At 46.1% G+C, this 21,875-nt stretch overlaps 1 protein-coding gene and 1 pseudogene across 1 annotated transcript; one reads left to right on the forward strand and one right to left on the reverse strand.

Annotated features, from left to right (window-relative positions):
- Positions 1-2,218: 2,218 nt before the first annotated feature.
- Positions 2,219-3,047, reverse strand: LOC123403560 (urease accessory protein G-like). The gene is made up of 2 exons (XM_045097486.1): positions 2,839-3,047; positions 2,219-2,498 (listed from the first exon to the last, which is right to left on the reverse strand). Exons 1-2 carry the CDS (start codon positions 2,884-2,886, stop codon positions 2,235-2,237), a joined length of 312 nt encoding a protein of 103 aa, XP_044953421.1. The 5' UTR covers positions 2,887-3,047; the 3' UTR covers positions 2,219-2,234.
- Positions 3,048-13,348: 10,301 nt separating this feature from the next.
- Positions 13,349-15,094, forward strand: LOC123405397 (annotated as a pseudogene).
- The last annotated feature ends 6,781 nt before the right edge of the window (positions 15,095-21,875 follow it).

Below are 21,875 nucleotides of genomic sequence, written 5' to 3' on the forward strand. Positions count from 1 at the left end.
CAAAGTCTCTCCCATGAAGGGCACTCAACTCTTAGGCATCAAAGGAAAGCTTGCTCCTCGCTTTGTTGGCCCTTTCAAAGTTGTTGGCAAGAGAGGAGATCTTACATATCAGTTAGAGCTTCCATACAACTTGTCCATTGTGCATGATGTCTTTCACGTCTCTTAGCTCCGGAGATGCTTCAAGACTCCCGAGCGCATAGTCGATCTCCAAGATATTGATCTCCAGCCCGACCTATCCTACCATGAGCATCCTATAGAAATTCTTGAAGAGACTGAGTGCAAGACCCGCAATAAGTCAATCAACTTCCTCAAAGTTCAATGGTCACATCATTCAGACAAATAAACCACTTGGGAGCGTGAGGACCACCTTCATTCTGAATTTCCAAAGTTCTTCCAGTCATAGATCTCGGGTCGAGATCCTCTTGTAGTGTGGGAGAGTTGTAACAGCCCCAGTGCATTCCTTCCCCTTTTTGTAAATCTTTCCTTGTATTCCAACCTTCCTATGTTGGCATGTTGGTTTTGAATAAAGAGTTTAAGCTTGTGTCTTCATTTTATATTGCATCATGACATCATGCATATCATCACTTCTTTTGTCCTTGTCTTTTGTTGTTTGTGTTTCACCTTGGTATGACGTGTGAGTGCAATGTGCGGATGTGATGGGGTATGTGCTATGTGGTTCGGTGCAACAAGAGTCCCTTCAAAACCCCTTGTTGCACCATAGTTTCAACTCCCTCTTTTCCAATTATAATTGAGGCAGATTTGAAAGTTACTGTTTTGCCCCAATAAAATGTTCCTCCCACTTGAAAAATCTTCTTGTTAGTTTTGGAGTGCACCCCTTTGGTTTGGGTTTATTTTTCCTTTTTCTTTTATTTAAAAACACAACCCCATGTTATATAAAAGGAATTTATTTTGTTCTTCTAAAATGTCCAACTTATTTTTGTAAATATGGACAACATTTTAGAAGACCAAAGATATTTTTATTTTGTTAAAACTTATTTCATTGTAACCCTTGGGATTTAACCAAACACCATGATCTGTTATTTGGGAAAAAAATTAAAGCAGAGGGAGGGAGAACATAGGCCCATGACATGTTTAGTCGGCCTAGAGCCCACCCAACGTTCCTCTTCCTCCTCGCTGTCGTCATCCCCTGTACGACCAGATCTCCACCATGAGATCGACCTCCTCCTGCATCAGACGGACACTAGAGCCCCCCCTCCCCCCTCCGGCCTATTTAGCCATGTTTGTGCCCTAGGGTTCCTCCTCGACCCATTTTCCTCCTCCTATCCCTCCTAGCATCGTCGGGGCGAGCCACCTGACGCCATCGTCTCCATGGCTCACTACTAGAATTTTCAACTATGCCTACAGCCAGATGCCGTCGGCATATATCTATACCGACGGCTGCCGTCGGCATATACCTGTCGATGTAGAACACGTCAGCGTAGATGCCTCGGCCGTCGGCAGAGAAAGACCATCGGCATAGGTATCTAAGCCGACGGTTTTCGTACAACCGTCAACGTAGTTTGACCCTCGGCATTTTTTTTTCATGAAACGGTTTCTAACAGCGCCGTTACTCCGCCAGCCGTCCAGCGGAGTGACGCGTGGCGCATCTATGCCTACAGCTAGGCCGTCAGCATAGATGGTAGATGTCTTGCGCCGGCCGTCCCTCTGAACGACACGTGGCTCATCTATGCCTACGGCCAGGCCGTCGTCATAGATCGTAAATATATGCAGACAGCTAGGCCGTAGGCATAGATGCGCCACGTGTCGGCTACTGGTGCCATATCTCTTACTTGGCCATATCTATGCCCACAGCAAAGCTGTAGGCATAGTTACACTCTGTTTTTTTTATATTTCCTACTTTGACCATTTCATTCAAAATCAACACAATAATATGACAGATATATGACAGCAAATATGACATCACACTAAGATCATCATAAAGTCCAACATCATCATAATATCACATAAAGTTCAACATCATCATCTCATAAATATCACATAAAGTTCAATATGACAATAGATATCATCATTATCTCAAGAACATCATCTAATGAACACAAGTAGAAACTTAAAAAACATCATCAAGAACTCGACGAAGCAGGAGTCGTGTCACGAGTCCCCTACATGTTTTAGAAGAGATTATAAGGGTAAATATAATATTATGGAAAATGATACATGTTTCGTATCAAAAGAAAGAGGATACAAGATATTTACCAAACAGTCAACTGATAACACTAAGCCGGTCTAACATACAAGATAATAAACCTTATAATGTGGGATTCAACACGGACAATACCTCCTCCAGATTCACAGAGCAGCAAATCGGCCTTGTACAAGTTGTATAGCTCTTCCAGAGGGCTCGGATTTATGCTGATGTCCTCCCGTATAGCTGCATGAGGGTAGCCTCCAATTTCAACGGCACGTATACGCTCTTCAGGAAGAGCTCCATGCTTGACCAAGAATTCTCCATCCTCTTTTGTGAATATATCATTTGTAACCTGCAGATGATAAAAAAGCAAAGAAAGAGAAATCCTAAGGGTGTGGTATAATTCAAGCATACATTGTGGAGACTAGACTACTAGGTATTTGTGTTTAAGAAAATAACGCAAGAATGTTAAGTAATTAGATTTCTATGATGGTCTCCACATACAAATATTGACGTGTATTTTAAATCAACTGCTTGCAGTTCAGAAACATGCCAACTGAATATATCTTTAGATCATATGATATGAAAGTTTGATGCCCAAAGATGCGGCAAATGGTGCAGCTTAATCCGGAAAAGTAGATAACAACTTAAGCAATCTTAAGAGAATCACAGGGTAGAACTATGGCACATACCGCTGCAAGACTATATTTGTCACGGAGGCAAGTGCAGAGTGCTAACATCAGGGCAGTCTTCCTGCATAAGGCAAAACAGGCAGAAGATTGTGGGGATCATCTCACTTCATCATTTCTTAGTTGCCACGATATGAAATTAGAAACCCTTGCTTCACCACATCCGGTTATTTTTTTAACATGAACCCTTGCTTCACCACATCAGGACCAGACCTCCCAAACTCGCTTCCGAATTAAAAATATATATATATATATATATCTTAGGATGGTATATACTGTGGTAGGGAAACATAAGGCCCAACAACAAGAACAACAAAACAGTGTATGGCTGTAAGCACGGCAAAGGAGGCGTGTCTGTTGGCAAAATAAGAAAAAATCATAAGCATATGACAGTGTTCACTAATCAATAATCACACCAGGAAACAGAGCATATAATGTCTATTCTGCCCAAGAATAACTCCAACATTTGACAACAGATTTGTGGTCAAAGGGACATTTTTCAGCGGCTATGCATCCACAATCATCTCCAAAGATCAAGAGTACCTACACCATTCCATACCAATCTAGAGCCTATCACTACAGGAATCAACTTCTTTGCCGTCTGCCATCACAGACAACAAAGACTAAATCCCGCACAGCAAAGAGAATACCACAGACGACAAAGAATCTCACGGCCGGCAAAATTTCTGCGTGAGCCTACGACGGCATCGTACCTTCTTTGTCGTCTGTCCCCACAAAGCGGACGACAAAGAGCTTTGCCACCAGCTTTCCATAGGAGCAGTCGGCAAAGTGCTCGAGACGGCAGCCGACAGGCATTGCCTCCGTTAGGGGTTAACGGAGGCTTTGCCGTCTGCCTCCCCCTTATTCTTTGCCGTCTGCCTCCCCCTTATTCTTTGTCGTCTACCTCCTCCTCCTCCCCCCTCCACTCTTTGCCCTCTTCTTTGTCGTCTGCCCATCCTGGAGGCAGACGGCAAAGAGCCTATATAGACACCCCAGGATGCACAGCTGGGTGCCATGTGGCACCTTTGCCATCTGCGAGCTGATGGCACAGGTCTTTGCCATTAGCTGGCAGACGGCAAAGAGCCCATATAGTACCTGTTTTTTTGGTTTTATATTATTTCACAGCACACACACACACACACACACACACACACACACACACACACACACACACACATATATATATATATATATATTACAACACATTTATATAATTCACCACACATATATGATATATAGTTCACCACACATATACTTGCCAACACATATATATAATTCACCACAAATATATGATATACATATAAATCAATGTACATCCCCATATATCGAAAGAACCAACATACAAAGTATTGCACTGTTTATCCATATATACATATACATATAGTTCGACATTGTTCATCAACTCAAATGAAAACTAGATGATACACATATAAAGTTCATCCATCGACATTGTTCAACTCCATGAATGCGAGCTTCCATGCATGTAGTATATCCAATCTGCAAAAATGTGAATAAGAAAGTCAGAAGAAGAATAAAATATGATCTTTTTGAGCTAATTATGTCATTTTTAGCGGAAAACAAGCTAAGAATATAATATTCATGAGCTAACGAAGGTTCTTATGCCATTTTTAGCTTATTATGGCATTTTGGAGCTAAATGGGTTAATTATGTCATTGTTGGGGAAATTAAAGCAAGGATAATATGAAAGAGGAGAAGAAAGAGGAGGAGGAGAAGAAGAAGAAGAAATCAAGAAGAAAGAGGAGAAGAAAGAGGAGGAGGAGGAGGAGGAGAAGGACTAGAAGGTCCTTGGCCTTCTCCTTCTCCTCCTCCTTCTCCTTCTCTTCTTCTTCTTCTTCTTCTTCTTCTTTCTTTTCATTTTTCCTATTTCTTCTCCTCTTCTCCTTTTGTTGGATCTAAATTACCTATTTATGTCTTTTTGGAGCTAAATGGCCTAATTATCCCATTTTAGAGGAAAACAAGCTAAGAATATAATATTCATGAGCTAACCAAGGTTCTTATGCCATTTTGAGGTTATTATGGCATGTTTGGAGCTAAATGGGCTAATTATGTCATTGTTGGGGAAATTAAAGCAAGGATAGTATGAAAGAGGAGAAGAAAGAGGACGAGGAGGAGAAGAAGAAGAAATCAAGAAGAAGGAGGAGAAGGAGGAGAAGGAGGAGGAGGAGAAGGACTAGAAGGTCCTCCTCCTTCTCCTCCTCCTCCTCCTCCTCCTCCTTCAACTTCTTCTCTTCTTCTTCTTCTTCTTCTTTCTTTTCATTTTTCCTATTTGTTCTCCTCTTCTTCGAGCTAAATTACCTAATTATGTCTTTTTGGAGCTAAATGGGCTAATTATCTCATTTTATAGGAAAACAAGCTAAGTATATAATATTCATGAGCTAACCAAGGTTCTTATGCCATTTTGAGGTTATTATGGCATTTTGGAGCTAAATGTGCTAATTATGTCTTTTTGGGGAAATTTAAGCAAAGATAATATGAAAGAGGAGAAGAAAGAGGAGGAGGAGGAGAAGAAGAAGAAATCAAGAAGAAGGAGGAGAAGGAGGAGGAGAAGGACTAGAAGGTCCTTGTCCTTGTCCTCCTTCTCCTCCTCCTCCTCCTCCTCCTCCTTCTCCTTCTTCTCTTCTTCTTCTTCTTCTTCTTTCTTTTCATTTTTCCTATTTCTTCTCCTCTACTCCTCTTCTTGGAGCGAAATTAGCTAACTATGTCTTTTTGGAGCTAAATGGGCCAATTATCTCATTTTAGAGGAAAACAAACTAAGTATATAATATTAATGAGCTAACCAAGGTTCTTATGCCATTTTGAGGTTATTATGGCATGTTGAAGCAAGAAGAGAAGAAGAAGTAAAAGAAGAAGGAGGAGGAGGAGGAGGAGGAGAAGGAGAAGTAAGAGGAGAAGAAGAAGAAAAGAAGCAGGAGGAGAAGGAGGAAGAAGATGAAGGAGAAGGTTGATCTCCTTCTCCTTCTCCTCCTCCTTCTACTCCTCCTTCTTATCCTTCTTCTTCTCTTCTTCTTCTCTTCTTCTTCTTCTTCTTCCTTCCTTTCATTTTTCCTCTTTCTTCTCCTCTTGCCCCCTTCTTCGGGCTAAATTAGCTAAGAACGCCTTTTTGGAGCTAATTATGTCATTTCTAGGATAATTAGCTAAGTATAGGTCATGTTTTATTAAATAGACCATTTTGGCGCTAACTAAGCTAATTATGTCATTTAGGTCGAAGCCTAGCTAACTATAGGTCATTTCAGAGCTAACTTGGGTGAAATGTGTCATTCTGGAGCAAACTATGCTTATTAAGCCATTTTGGATCTAGCTAAGCTAATTATAGGCCATTAAATACCTAAGTTAGGGGGAATAGGTCATCTTGCAGCTACGTAAGCCTTATTATGTCATTTAGGAGATAACTTAGCTAACTATAGGTCATTTTTTATTAAAGAGGTCATTTTGGAGCTAACTAAGCTAATTATGTCATTTAGTTGGAAGCCTAGCTAACTATAGGTCGTTTCGGAGCTCACTTGGGTTAAATATGTCATTTTGGAGCTAACTATGCTTATTAAGCCATATTGGAGCTAAATTGGCTAATTATATCATTTAGGTGGAAGCCAAGCTAAGTATATAATATTCATGAGCTAACCATGGTTCTTATGCCATTTTGAGCTTATTATTTCATTTTTTTAGCTAAATTGGTCATTTTAATGAGCTAACCAAGGTTCTTATGATGTTTTCACCTAACTAAGCTAATTATGTCATTTTGTAGGATAATTAGCCAATTTAGTCTTTCTTGGATGAGTCTAAGCTACGTAGAAGAAGAGAAAGAGAAGAAGCAAGAAGAGAAGAAGTAAAAGAAGAAGAAGGAGGAGGAGGAGGAGGAGGAGGAGGAGAAGGAGAAGGAAGAGGAGAAGAAGAAGAAAAGGAGGAGAATGAGGAAGAAGGAGGAAGAAGATGATTTTTTCCTCCTTCTTCTCCTCCTTCTTCTCCTTCTTCTTATCCTTCTTCTTCTCTTCTTCTACTTCTCTTCTTCTTCTTTTTCCTTCATTCCATTTTTCCTCTTTCTTCTCCTCTTGTCCCCTTCTTCGGGCTAAATTAGCTAATAATGCCTTTTTGGAGCTAATTATGTCATTTAGGTGGAAGCCTAGTGTGATAGCCTGGCTTATTAGGGATGATAGACTACTCATATTAATAAGGAATTCCTTCTTTCCCGGGAGCCCATTCAGACAGAACTCCCAGGTTAAGCGTGCTCGGCTTGGAGTAGTTCTAGGATGGGTGACCGACCGGGAAGTTGTTCCCGGGTGCGCATGAGTGAGGACAAAGTGCGTAGAAAAGAATAGTATTGATATGTGGGGACAGTCTAGATCCCGCTAGGAGTAACGACCGCCGGCTGGTGTGTCCGGGGCGTTACACCTAGCTAATTATAGGTCATTTCGGAGCTACCTTGGGTAAAATAGGTCATTCCGGGCAAGCTATTCTTATTAAGCCATTTTGGATCTAGCTAAGCTAATTATAGGCCATTTAATACCTAAGTTAGGGGGAATAGGTCATCTTCGAGCTACCTAAGCCTTATTATGTCATTTAGGAGAGAACTTAGCTAAGTATATGTAATTTTTATTAAAACACTAGAAATAACATACCATTATCGTCATCACGACGGTGAAGCACGGTGGCTCTGGCTTGTTTCACCTGGAGAAGGCTGTCCTGGAGAAGGCTCCACTATAGAAGGGTCGTGCGATGCGTTTCGGGAGATATTCTGCACCAAACATCGTTTGCAATGTGTCATTAGCATGAGGACACTCTTAAGATCACTCCACTGAAATGAAACTCACCATCACCGCCATGTTAATGATTAGCATCGGCGGAGGGACTTGGCCGCGCTTCTCGCACATGGACTGTACATTTGGTTTCGACAAGTCAAACTTTTTATTTATTAATGAAACGGACATTAAAATGCAAGATTTGAAATAACATGAAGAGGAAACTTACCACGAAGAGCTCGTATATGGCCCTGTTAGGCGCATCATTCCGTGCCCTCTCCGCCTCCACCAATGCAGTCGTCCTCTCCTCCAGCTCCCTCATCTCCTTATCCTTCTCCGCCATAGCCGCCTGCATTGGCTCTCTCTCTTTCTGAATAGCATCCTGCAACACAACTCATTGTTAGCATTGTAATCATATTGGTTCCAACGCACAACATAATGCGGAAAGATAGTTGAGTCCATTAAACTAACCTCGATGGCGATCTCGATTGGCCATGGACGAGGTGTTATCTCTGGACAGGAGCTCGTTTGGCATGCCTTTATCTGCCGGAGAGTGCTAGGACAACGTATAAGGCCGTCTCTAATGGGGATCGAGCCATGGGGCCTCCCGTTGCCAGCTATCATCACCAGCTCTGGATCAATAGGCCCCTCGCTCGGGTTAAAGTCCTCCCCTTTCCTCGCCTTCCCGTGATCTCTGTACTTCACGAGCTTGTGGTGGGAGGAGGTGTTGGTGAAGTTTTCTGGATGCTCGAGGTCAGACTCAGAGAATGCCTTGACCTTCTTGTACGAGGCAGTTTGGGCCATCGCATACAGGTTGTACATTTGTGGCACCTCCGTCTTATGGTGACGCGCCTAAAAGAGAGAGAGGAAAATTGTATTAGAAAAGGGCTCAAGATAGCATTAAGAATGAATTACATGAGGCATGAAGCAAACCACGTACCCAGTTCTCGCCAAATTGGATTAAGTTGACGCTCCCTTGATGGTGTGGCACACCAACCATTTTGCCACGCCTCTCCTTGGCGTTGTTGTGGCTGGCCTCCCACGTTTCGGAGGACCACTGATCCACCAAGGCCTCCCAACAATCCATCTTATCCACACACCATCTCGGGGGCACCTAAGTTAATAAAGAGAAATTTGAGCGCGTAAGAACCAAATCAAGGAAACTAACTAGAAAGCCATAATAATATGTAATTACCTTCATTTAATGCTCCTTCTCCGTATTAGAATCATGGCACTTCGCATTGTCCTTCCTAATACGCCGCGTGGCATAGTAGTCTCGAACAGCGTGCACCCGAGCCTCGTGCCGAAAGTTTTGAAGTAGGCGGCGACATTCGGTTTCGATAACCTTTGTCACGTCCTCCTCGTATCCCTCGTCACACCTGTAGTAGGTCTGCAAACGAGACAACACCGATTAGTACAATAACTAGCTATGGTTGATTTATAATTGTGTGAAGGAGAAATTACCCAGAACTGTCGGATCACCATGTCGTCCCTCGTGTGGCACAAAACACCGTCGATCTCCACCTCCGGCGGGGCCGGGGCACCCAAGTAGTGCTCCCAGGTCATTCCTGCCTCTCGCTCCCGACCGGGCAACGTAACAAACCCTGGGAAGTTTTTATGGCAAAGCACACCAAGGACGCTGTTGGGCTTGCAGACACCCTTGGCAACAATCCAACCCCTACGGTATGACAAATTAAAGCCAAAACATTAGATATTTGAGAAAACGTGAAGGCAAAAGGTTAAATAAGAGTAAATTAACTTACTTGTCCCCATTTGGCCTAATCGACCACCTCTGCTCGGGGGTCGCTGGCACGAGCGGGAGCCCCGAACTACCACGCTCATAGACGCTAGCCCCCTCACCCAGCTCCTCGTCGCTACCAGCATGGCCACTTGGCTCAGCCCAGGTATCCCACTGGGTCTCTGGGGACGTACCCTCATCCCTGCTTTGCTCCGGAGTCGCCTAGAACGAAGCTCTGGGACACGAGTCTCGTGGGTCGAAGGCTCGTCGACCTGAGGCTCGTTGACCCGAGGCTCGTGAACTGGAGACCGTGTAGCCTCCACCTCAGACGAATCCACCCTAGAAGTCCTGTGCTCGGGTGAATCAGCTTGGGGTGGTGGAGGAGACCGTGTAGCCTCCACCTTAGAAGGCGTGACAGCCACCACCCTACCTCTCCCGCGGCCACGTGTACCTTTAGTACAACATAAATACCAACATGAGTAATAAAATGTATATAAATACCAATATGCATGCAACATGAGTACAACATAAATACTAACATGAATACAACGTGTACCTTTAGTACCTCTCGGCTTCGCGAGGGGTCGACCTCCTCTCACGGGGGGTGCTCCTTGCATAGTAGAGAGCAACACTCTCCGAAGAGGCGAGGCAGGAATGGACGTACCCATCCCATCACCTGCCGACGAAGAAGGAGTCGCGGAGTGCTTTCGACCCTTTCCCACCATCTTTCAACACCTGTCATGACAAAGAGTAAATGAAATTAGTACAACATATATACCAACATGAGTAATAAAATGTATATTTAAGTGTATCATCGTCATACATACCAACATGACTAATAAAAATTGAATACCTAACATGAACTCAAAATTTATATATAGTATAATAGTTGAATAACTGACATGAACTAATAACAATCGTGCTCGTCTATATATGCTTCGGGGTAAATAAATGCATCATGATCATCACTATCATCAATAAATGCATCATCATCATCACTGTCACGAAGAACATGTGGAAGGCCACCATTATGTAATCGGTCAAGAAGTGACAGGTCATCCGCAGCAGTAACCTCTTCTTCTTCCAGCTCTTCCTGTTCGGGCTCAGGGGTTAAGATGGATTCACTGTTGCTGTCTACTTCAATGTTCTGGGGTGAAGTAGAGTGGTTTTTGAAACGTTTCTTGGACATACGTGTTTCTTGGAAGAATTCTCCTTTATATGTGTCTTGGTTAATGTGAGGTTCGTAATCCTCTTCATTGAGGGTAGGTGGTCTAAAATGTGGTGGCACTTCATAAACGACATCCCAACCTTTGAGATTTGGATTAGTTTGGCAAGCCCACGGTAGATAGAAAACTTGTGTCGCCTGTTGAGCCGTAATATAGACATCGGGAACATCTAAGTGGGTGTTTTGGTTGATTTCGACTAGTCCTATATGTTCATGAGTCCTTCTAGTCTCCCTCGGCTCAAACAATAACATTTCAAGACTACGACGGTCGGTGGGTTTTCACCATAGAATAGAAGTTCATAAATTGCTTCAACTCTTCCATAATACTTGGTTCCTCCTTCGCCAATAGCAGAGATAGAACAATTTGTAGTCTTTAGGTCGAGCATATATAGCTCTTTGCCAAAGGTACGAAAGTGATACCCGTTGATGTTGTATTTGTCAAATGAACGGACCTTATAGTCAAAACCATTAGCGACTTGTCTCAACTCGCGTCCATAGACTCTGCATCAGCCTACAAGTTTAATACGAAAGAATGGATGAATTAGCCGCAAATTAGACCAAGAAATCAAATGGGCCCTTAATGGTAATTAATTACCCTTTGTTTGAACCAAGAGATGAAACCGGGATAGTCGCCTCCATGCTTTGCGAGAAGCTCATACTCTTCGACGGAATCCTTTTCGATGACCGCTCCATCCAAGAATTTGGCGACGTATCGACTATATCAAATATCCGGGAATAAGAGTAGTTCAAAGAAATTAGAAGTTGTGGAACAATAATTTACCGAGAACTTACTCGATGTACGGCCACACTTCTGTTAGTTGGTGAAGATATACAATGAAATGGTCCGCGATTCTTCGACATCCAACGATTTCCCTTTCGAAGCACCGGATGGTGTGAGCTTACCTTTGAATAGGCTGAGGTTGGATCGAACTATTTTTGGATCGCCATCATTGTACCGAGGCTTCGGGTTATGCCAATGATGATTTTTGGCTTCGTAGTGTGCTCTCACGAAGTTTACCGCCTCCTCAGTAATGAATGCCTCGGCCATCGATGCTTCGATTCTACGTTTATTTTTACACTTAGCTCGAAGCGTCTTCTGCATCCTCTCAGTTGAGTAGCACCATCGATTTTGAACAGGCCCCCGCATTCTTGCCTCGGTCGGGAGATGCAAAATCAAATGTTGCATTGGATTAAAGAAGCCCGGTGGAAAGATCTTTTCTAATTTGCAGATCAACTCCGGCACCAACTCTTCCATTTCATCTAGAACACCAGGCGATAGTTCTTTCACACAAAGAGAACGGAAGAAATAACTCAGCTCTGCCAGTACTAGCCATTCATCCTCAGGTATAAAGCCACGCAACGTCACCGGCATTACCCGCTCAATCCATATGTGCCAATCATGACTCTTGAGACCAAATATTTTTGATTTCTCAAGACTCGATCCCCTCTTTAGATTCGCAGCATACCCATCGGGGATCATCAACCGCATTTTCACCCACAATAGCATTTCCCTCATAGCTGGCCTTTCAAGATTGAACCATGCCTTTGGCTTCGCTATGCTTTGCTTTCCTTTCCGTTGTCACAAGTTTTGCAACAGTCTATCATATAGAGCCTCCAGGTCGATTCTAGCCTTAGGATTATCTTTTGACTTCCCCTCTATGCCGAACAATGTACCAAAAATGGCCTCCGCAATATTCTTTTCAGTGTGCATCACGTCGATGTTGTGTGGGAAAAGGAGGTCTTTGAAGTAAGGCAGATCCCATAAGCATGACTTGTGAGTCCAGGCGTGTTCCGTATTATACCCTTTGAAGTATCCTGGACGCAAAGGATCAGGCTCGAGGGCGTTTAACTGATCAAGGGTTTGTTGGCCTAGCAATGCAGCTGGTGCAGTGTTTTTGGCAACTCTACCTTTGATGAAGTTCTTCTTGTCTTTTTTGAACTTATGGTCAGGATCCAGGAATTGTCTATGCATGTCGAAGCAAGAATACGTGCGACCAGCCTGGAGCCAACGGAACTGAAGAGTTGCCTTGCATGTGGTGCACGGGAACCTTCCATGCACACACTAGCCAGCGAATAGCGCAAACGCCAGATAATCATGCGTCGAGTACATGTACCACACATGCATTTTGAAAAAAAATTGGTAGCCGCGTCGTAGGTCTTGATCCCATTATCCCAGGCTTCTTGCAACTTATCCTTAAGCGGCTGCATGTACACATTCATATTCTTCCCCGGATAGTTGGGCCCTGGAATTATCAACGTCAGGAAAATGTTCTTTCTTTTCATAATCTCTCCGGGTGGCAAATTTAGTGGAATGACAAATACAGGCCAACGACTGTATTGTGTTGCTGTCATACCATACAAATTGAACCCATCCGTGCTGATGGCAACTCTAGGTTGCCTTGGATCTTCCGATTTATCCTTATGTAATGCATCGAAGTGCCTCCACGCAAAACCATCTAAAGTGTGTACCAACATCTTGTTCCCATCCGCATCTAGTTCGGTTCTTTTGCCCAATTTGTGCCATGTCATCTGTCAGGCCATCTCTTGGACCATGAGAAGACGTTGAACTCTTGGTACGATTGGCAGATACCGAAGAACACTAATGGGGATTTTGGTCTGATTCTTCTCACCCATACCATTGTCTACCACAACATACCTGGAAGAATTGCAAATGGGGCAATAGTTCAAGGCCGCATACTCAAGCCTAAATAAGGCACATCCATTCTCACACGCATGTATCTTCTCATAGGGAATCTTAAGTACACGGAGGATTTTCTCTGACTGGTACAGGTTTGCATGCAGTAAATGGCCTTTGGATAGAAAGCGTCCAAATATCGTCATCATAGAGTCGTAGCATTCTCTGCCTAGGTTGAATTGAGCCTTCAGAGCTATTACTTGCGCAATGGCATCCAACTGACAAAGCTCAGTCTGCTCGTGGAGAGGATGTTTTGAAGACTCCAACATTTCATAGAAGGCCTTTGCAGATTCCTCCATCTCATCGTCCGAATCCCGAGCATCATCAAAGTCTTGCACCATGTCTTCAATCCCGGTACCATGCTCGTCGGTGCGACGACGAATCACCTCAGCTCTGGCACGTTGGTCAGACTCACCATGAAAAGTCCACACCGTATAATTAGGCGTAAAACCCCACTTCTGCAGGTGTTTACCCATTTCAAACTCTGTCTGCCTTTTCCAGTTGTTGCAGTTGGGATAGGGGCACCATGTTTTTTGCTGGCCATTTGCAAATACAGCTCTCACAAACCCCCTGGTTTTTGTTAACCATTCATGGGTCATGTCTTTCTGACTAGGGTGGCGAGTGTACATCCAAGCACGATCACTCATGTTGCCTAGCTACCTATGGGGGCACAAGAAAAAAAATATAATTCATCATCTATATTCATACGCTAATCAAGTTTGTCAGTTTTATTACGTCCATGCAACCTACACGCTAATAGGTAAAGATAGGTCCTAGTCCCACCCGAGTATGTGTAGATTGGGTTTGTTTTCCCATGCTCTACTCCAGATGCGACGCAGAATTTGGCAGCACCTCCCCGCTATTCTCCTCATACACGTCTCGGCAATAAGCAAAGAGGATGTGTGCCCGGAGAACAATAGGGAGGCACTGATGAAATTCTACATCGGATCCAGAGCACAACATATGGGAAAACGAACCCAATCTACACATACTCGGGCTATCCATGGATAATGTTGGACAATTCGAAAGGATGGCGGTTATAAATATGCAAAGAAATGCATATTTATAGATGTCGCCCTTTTGAACGGGAGGCGCATACTGGTCACGGATACTCATGATTGAAGAAACCTATAGCTAGCAAGTTCAATCGGCACGAAGACCGGGACAGAGCAAATTAAGGGGGTAGGAGGAGAAGTCATTTGTGCTCACCAACAAACACAAGGGCGGAGCTTGTCCAACGCACGTGGAGGTCGTCGAACAACTGCACATTGAAATTCACACTATCAACACAAATACGATGTTTTTATAATTAACATAACTATGTGACCTAACTCATAACTATGTGGGTTAGTGTCGTCGAGGGTCGAGGGTCATTGGCGTCGGGGGTTGGTGTATTTTCGGTCAACAAGAGGCCGAAGAGGTGTCGGGGCTTGGGAGGTGGGGGTCAGTGGCGTCGGGGGTCGGGGTAGGGGGTCGGGGTCGAGGGTGAGTGCCGTCGGTGGTCGGGGGTCGAGGGTAAGTGGCATCGGGGGTCGGGGGTTCGCGTACTACGGCATCTCCTCCAACCTCATCAACTACCTGACCGGCCCGCTCGGGGAGAGCACGGCCGCCGCCGCCGTCAACGCCTGGTCCGGCGCCGCATCCATGCTGCCGCTGCTCGGCGCCGCCGTCGCCGACTCGTGGCTCGGCCGCTACCGCACCATCGTCGCCTCCTCCATGCTATACATCACGGTCAGCCAACTCCGCATAACGCCCCCTGATTCGTTTCCTTCATCGAGGCCAAGCACAACTTTCTTCCTTCTGCTCAATCAACTTTTCTGTGGATCTTCTCGGTAGCGTTTGGTTGAACGATAACGAGTTTACTGGTCCAAGAAATCTCGCACGAGTGGCGCATGGCACCATATAGTAGTAGTACTAGTAGTATTTTTGTTGAGAATATTATAGTTGACAGGGATGTTTCAAAATTTCATTATTTTGTCCGGTGGAAGCACACACACCACAACATAGTGCACCGGTTAATTTGACCTCCCACTAAAACTAACCTACAGAATCTACCACTAAGTAACTGAAAAAGAATCTAGCTACCACTAATTAACAAAACAGAATCTACCACTAAACTACCTACTAAATCTACTAATTAACAGAATCTACAACTAGTCAACACTCGGTCACATTCTGGCAACTGATGAAAGAGGAGCTGGCCGTGATGGTGGCTAGTCCACCGGTTAATTTGACCTCCCAGAAGGCTCTCTCATCTTGGTTGCTTGAATGGTCGCTGCCGTTGCTGACCATGAGAAGGAGCTCATGCTACAGGCTACTTATGGGCCATGGTCGCCAGAAACAACACAAGGGAGGGGTAGAAGCTGCAGCAGCCACATGAAATAATAGATTCTATCAAGGTGCAACTGTCAGATTCGAAAGCAGCGAACGAGACAAGGGTGTCACAGCCTGTCACGCCCAAGATGCAACCCTACCCTCAATTTGGCACGAGGGCCTCATCAGGGATAGAAGCGCATCTCGTCGTGTCGCAAGAATGGATATCGTTACAAGTACATGTACTAAAAAGAAGAGATATATAATAAAATTGGCTTACACTCGCCACAAGCTACATCAGAGTCACATTAGTACATTACATAATCATCAAGAGAAGAGCAGGGTCCGACTACGGATGAAAACAAACGAGAAAATAAGAACGACGTCCATCCTTGCTATCCCAGGCTGCCGGCCTAGAACCCATCCTAGATCGATGAAGAAGAAGAAGAAGAAGCAACTCCAAACGAACAATCAACGCGCTCACGTCGAGTAACCTTTACATGTACCTACATCTGGTGTTGTAGTAATCTGTGAGTCACAGGGGACTCAGCAATCTCATTTCCAAAGGTATCAAGACGAGCAAAGCTTAATGGGTGAGGTATGGTTAAGTGGTGAGTTTGCAGCAGCGGCTAAGCATATATATATGGTGGCTAACCTTAGAGTACAAGAAATAAAGAGGGGGAAGATCTACGCATAGCGGACGTGAAATACGGCTGATCAAATGAATGATCCTGCACACCTACCTACGTCAGACATAACCCCACCGTGTCCTCGATCGGAGAAGGAACTCACGAAAGAGACAGTCATGGTTACGCAAACAGTTGGCATATTTTAATTAAGTTAACTTCAAGTTATCTAGAACCAGTGTTAAACAAAGTTTCCACGTTGCCACATAACCGCGGGCACGGCTTTCCGAAAAGATTTAACCCTGCAGGGGTGCTCCAACTAGTCCATCGCAAATTACCACAAGCCGCATAGAACTCCTCAATCACGAAGCTCGCAATCTCGTCGGACTCCCTAGTGGAAAACCTCAACTCTGAGATTACCCAAAGCATCACCGGAATCCCGATGCACAAGATATTTCGTCAAAGGTAAAACTAATCCAGCAAGGCCACCCGGTGTGTCGACGATCCCGATAGGAGCCGCGTATCTCGTTCTCAGGACACACCGTCTATGCATAGTGGACGGGAACCAAACCTCAAGTTGCCCCGTGGAGGCACCGCCGACTGCTAGGTGGGTGGACCAACACTCATGAGGAGCACTGGCCCGGGGGTTGATTAAATTTCCTTGGGTTAATTACTCCCTATGCGGTTCATTAGTTATTAGGCAAATGTAGTACCAAAGTTGGGCCTTGCCAGACCAGCTTTAATCTAAAACGAATTATCAAGGGGTCCCCATAACAACCCCGATCGTGTTAGGAGCGCTCAATTGTGGAACATAACACCGGTAGCCGAAATTAAGGGGGCAAAGGTGGAACAAAACACCAGGCTAGAAAGGCCGAGCCTTCCACCTTTTACCAAGTATATAGGTCCATTAAATTAAATAGCATTTAATATGGTGATATGACAAGGAACCCATGTTATCACATGGAAGCAACTACACCTGCAACTAGGAACGCTAATAACATGGATAAGCAAGCGGTAACATAGCCAATCAGTGGTTTGCTAGGTCGAACAGGTTGAAGGTTATCATGGCGTTGAAGAGAGGCTGATCTTTAACAAGTGGTAGGCAACGAGACATAAACGGTAGAAACGGTAAAACTAGCATGGCAATGATAGTAATGGTATCTGGGGAAATGGTCATCTTGCCTGAGATCCTGCTTGGAAGAAGAACAACTCCGTGGAGTCGGCGAACCAAAGTAGTCGAACGGGTCCTCACATTCCGACACGCTTGCAGAACTCTATCGAGACGAAGCAAACTGGAAACAAACATCAACACAAATATTCACCACACGATGCACAACACGATGCACAACCTACTATGATGCATGATCAGTTCAATGATGCAAGGCATGGCATGGCAGTTCACCTCACGCAAACTCTACACATTAAGTGAAGCTCGATATGCAACGGGTTGCATATCGACGAAACTCCACGATTAATTATTTAATTCACTCCCGATTATTCACACAGCAATATTAAATTGTTGTTAACATGACAAGGGGTGAAGCGGTGGTCCTACATGTCATCCTAGTTGGTTAACACGAGGGGCTTAGAACGGACCCTACGGCAAAAGAGACATGCAACACAAGATTATATGCCATGAATGCGTCATGCATGCAAGTTCAAACACCACGGGCAAGAAGAGAAAGAAACAAATGTCGCCACGGCGAGCAAAAGGGGTACTAAGGCGGCAAGACGGAAACGAAGCCACAACAACGTTCCTATCCCGATAACTTGTCGAGATATCGTGCCAACATATAGGGAGTGTGTGCGGGAATGTTAAATATAGATGGGGTGATCCCGCTACCGGGTTCCCATGTGTCGGGGCACGACGAAAAGAAGACAACATGCAACGGGCAAATATACGGCACAAACATACATACATCTCATACATCACAAGCATCCGGTACATGACACGTCTCATCGGTATACCTTCGAAGCGTGCGTGTCAGAGCGTATCGGTTCATAGCAGACGTCGTGGAAGTCGTGGTCGTCGTGGAAGTAGTGGTACTCGGGTCTCGTCGACGGTAGTCGTACTCTCGGTGCCGGTTCACGGGTCTTCGGCGTCGGTAGTCGAACACGTTCCAAAGATGGTCGGGGTCGTCGAGGATGTCGTGGATCTCGCCGATTTTGTCGGTTCCATGAAGGAGGGAATGGCGCACGCGGTCTTTGCCGACATAACCAGCGACATCGAACAGCAACGCGACGCAAGCAGCACCAGCAGCAAGCAACGGCGACACAACGTCAACATGCCACCATCTAACAACAGCAACTTGCAACATCAAGCATCTATAGCAAGCAATAGCAAACAACTAATTAGCAGCAGCAAGCAAGCAAGCTAGCAGGGCATCTAACAGCCACATAGCAGCAACTACAGCTCTCTGCAACAGCAGGCCAAACGCAAGCAGGCAAGGCAACAACAGCACAAGCTAGCTAGCAACGCTACAACATGCATCAGAAAGAGCAACTCCAAGTAGCTAGGCACAGCAAGCTCAGCAACATAGCGAGCTAGCATCTGCAGCAATAGCAAATGCAGTAGCTCGGCAGGGAAACAGGAGCTCGGGACCTTGGCGGCTCCAGGAGAGGGAGGACCTCTGGTGGCTGGTCATGGCGGACGGCGGCAGGGACGGCGAGGCGAGGCGGCGCAGCACCGGCGAGCGGACGACGGCCGACAAGGGAGGAGCAGCGACGAGGCGACGCGGCCCCTGCTGGATGGCGGCACGGGAGGCCTGGGGCAGAAGAGGCGGCCGGCGGGGCGAGCACAGCGCGAGCACGGCGGGGAAGTGGCCATGGCGGCGCACGGCGGCTGGAGGCGGCGACCTAGAGGGCGGGGTTGGCGGCGAGCATCCGGCGAGGCGGGGAACGGCGAGCTCGGCGGCGCGGCGGAGTAGCTCCTGGCGGCAGGCGACGCAGGGAGGCGAGGGATCGAGGAGGAGGGGGCTGCCTGGGGGGGAGACGCGAGGGATCGGGCAGGATCCCTCTCGCTAGGGCTACCGGGAGGGGGGCTGGCTGGGCCTTGGGCCTGGCTAGCTGGACTCCCTCTCCGTGCTAGCACTTGGCTTCTTTTTTTAAAAAAAAATCAAAAAACAAACACAAGAGAAAAAATGGTTTTAACAAAAATAAAAAAATGCCTTTTACTCCTTCAAAATATACCCCAACTTTAAAAATAGATTGGGCATTTTTTAAACGAATAAAAATAAAACCTTTTGAATAATTAAAATAAACCCTTTTTGCAAGAGGATAAAAAAAAACCCCCCCTTTTATTTAAAGAATAAAATAAAGGCTCTTTAAAGGAGAAAATAAAAGAGTCTGTTTTAGAAAATAAACAAAGGAAAAAATAAAGGAAACCCAAGGGGTTGTCCCCACATTTAATAAAAAGGATTTTTAAAAGAAGACGCCCTTTTTAAAGGGGTTAAAACGGAAACTTTAGCAAAACCACAAAAACGAAATAAGAGGGGAGGAGGTTTAAGGTTCGCGGTGTAACAGGGTTTGAAGCAGCTTTATTGCACCCACTCTCATCACGTCAACAAACAACGCCACACGCACAAGCACTCACAAGCAACAACACGGAGCAACACACAACACCGACAAAACACAGTTGACATGATGCCATGCATGATGCCATGATGCAAACTACATGACGATGCAACAAATAAAACTAATCACACGACGGAAACGGAAATAAAGGGGGAATCTTGTGGAACGTCGGTCTCGGGCTGTCACACAGACGGAGCCAAAAACCATCCAGAAATGGGAGCCTCCTGTCAATGGATGGGTAAAAATAAACTCTGATTGCGCGGTCTCAAAGCAAGGAACAAATGGTGGTGGTGGGGCAGTATTCCGGGATAATAATGCGATGTTCTTGTTCATAGTTTGCCATTTCTTCCCAGGCGTTGCTGATCCCGAAGCGGTAGAAGCGTTGGCGTGCAGAAGGGCACTATAGGTGGCTATTGGTCCTAACATCCAACGAGCAAATTTGGAACTGGATAGCAGGGCACTGGTGGTGAAGATAATCATCCAGATAGGAACTTGTCTGCTGTCGGGCCTTGGGTACAAGATATCAAGACAATGCTTAATTCTTTCGATGAGTTCAAGGTCAGTTGGATTTGTCGTTCGGGTAATATGGCCGCGCATAAGCTAGCTAGGGTAAGTGTAGGGGAGCTTCGTAGTGAAACTTGTCTGCTGTCGGGCCTTGGGTACAACAAATCTACTAATTAACTAACTAAATATAACAACTAACTAAACTACCAACTAACTAAACAGAATGTACCAACTAACTAAACTACCACTAAATCTACTAATTAACTAACCTACAAACTAACAACTAACACGAACAAGGTCCAAAATTTGAATGGGCATTACCGCTAACAACTAACCTAACTAACCTAATTAACAGTAGGTAATTAACAACTAACCTAACTAATCTAATTAACAAATTATATGAAAAAGGAAAAAAATAGGGACTCACGGGAGGGGGGCGGCCGGACGATGAAGACGGCGCAAGGAGGACAACCGTAGAGGAGGAGGGGGCGCGGGGAGGAGGTGGTGCGCTGGTTGGAAGGGGTAGTGGTGGAGGAGGGGCGGCGTGGTGGTGAAGGAGGGGGTCGTGGGGAGGAGGAGGGCAAGGTGGTGAAGGAGGGCGCGATGGTGGATGAGGGGGCGGCGCGGCGCGGCCTCCTTGGGCCGAAGCAGCGGGACGATGGGGCAGCGCGGCGCGGCCTCCTTGGGCCGGAGCAGCGGGACGTCGGTGCAGAGCACCTGGTGCCGAACGGCGGGATTCGAGGAGCGGGGTTGAGGCGAAAACCTAGGGGTGGCCGGGGGAGCTCATCGGCAGGCGGCACGGGGCGCAGATGCACTGGTGGGCTACGTGGGAAGCGACAGTTGGAGGGGGCGGGCGTTAGTGTGGTTGGTGGGCCGCCCCTTTGCCGTCCGCCGTGCTCGCAAGCGGATGGCAAAGGAGTCCCAGGCAGACGGCAAAGGGGCGGGGTGGGGGAGGCATCGGGTGGGGGCAGCCATTAGTGTGGTTGGTGGGCCGTCGTCCCCTTTGTCGTCCGCCGTGCTCCCAGGCAAACGCCAAAGGAGTTCCATGCAGATGGCAAAGGGGCGGGGTGGGTGGGGTTGGAGTTTCGGCCGTTTGGGGGGGGGGGCTTTGCCGTCTGCCCACCCTTTGTCGTCTGCATAGAGCTTCTGTGCCATCCGCCAACAGACGACAAAGAGGTGGCCGACGGCAAAATAAACCTTTGCCATCAGCACTGTGACAGCTGACGGCAAAGAGTACCTTTGCCATGCGTCAGCAGACGGCAAAGGCCACGCAGACGACAAAATTCTGAATTCCAGTAGTGCCTCCTCCCACACCCGCATGAACAAGATCCATGGTAGCAGCTCACGCCGGGATTCAGCGGGGAGAGGTACAGTTGGCCGGGACGGGTGCAAGGCATTGGGGATAGGTAGATCTGGTCACCGGAGTCAGATTCGGGCAAAGGCAGCAGTAGACGGAGCTCCGGGCACCATGGGAGGAGAAAACCATTTCCTACTCACGAGACGAGAGGGATGGGGAGATAAGATCGAGAATGTGGAAAAGAAATGGAGAAGGAGGGCACGACAGCGGGGCTGGCCTGGATCATCGACGGCAGCTGGCTTCGGCGGTGTGCCA

This window comes from Hordeum vulgare, chromosome 6H, assembly GCF_904849725.1.
Source record: "Hordeum vulgare subsp. vulgare chromosome 6H, MorexV3_pseudomolecules_assembly, whole genome shotgun sequence".
NCBI lineage: Eukaryota > Viridiplantae > Streptophyta > Magnoliopsida > Poales > Poaceae > Hordeum > Hordeum vulgare.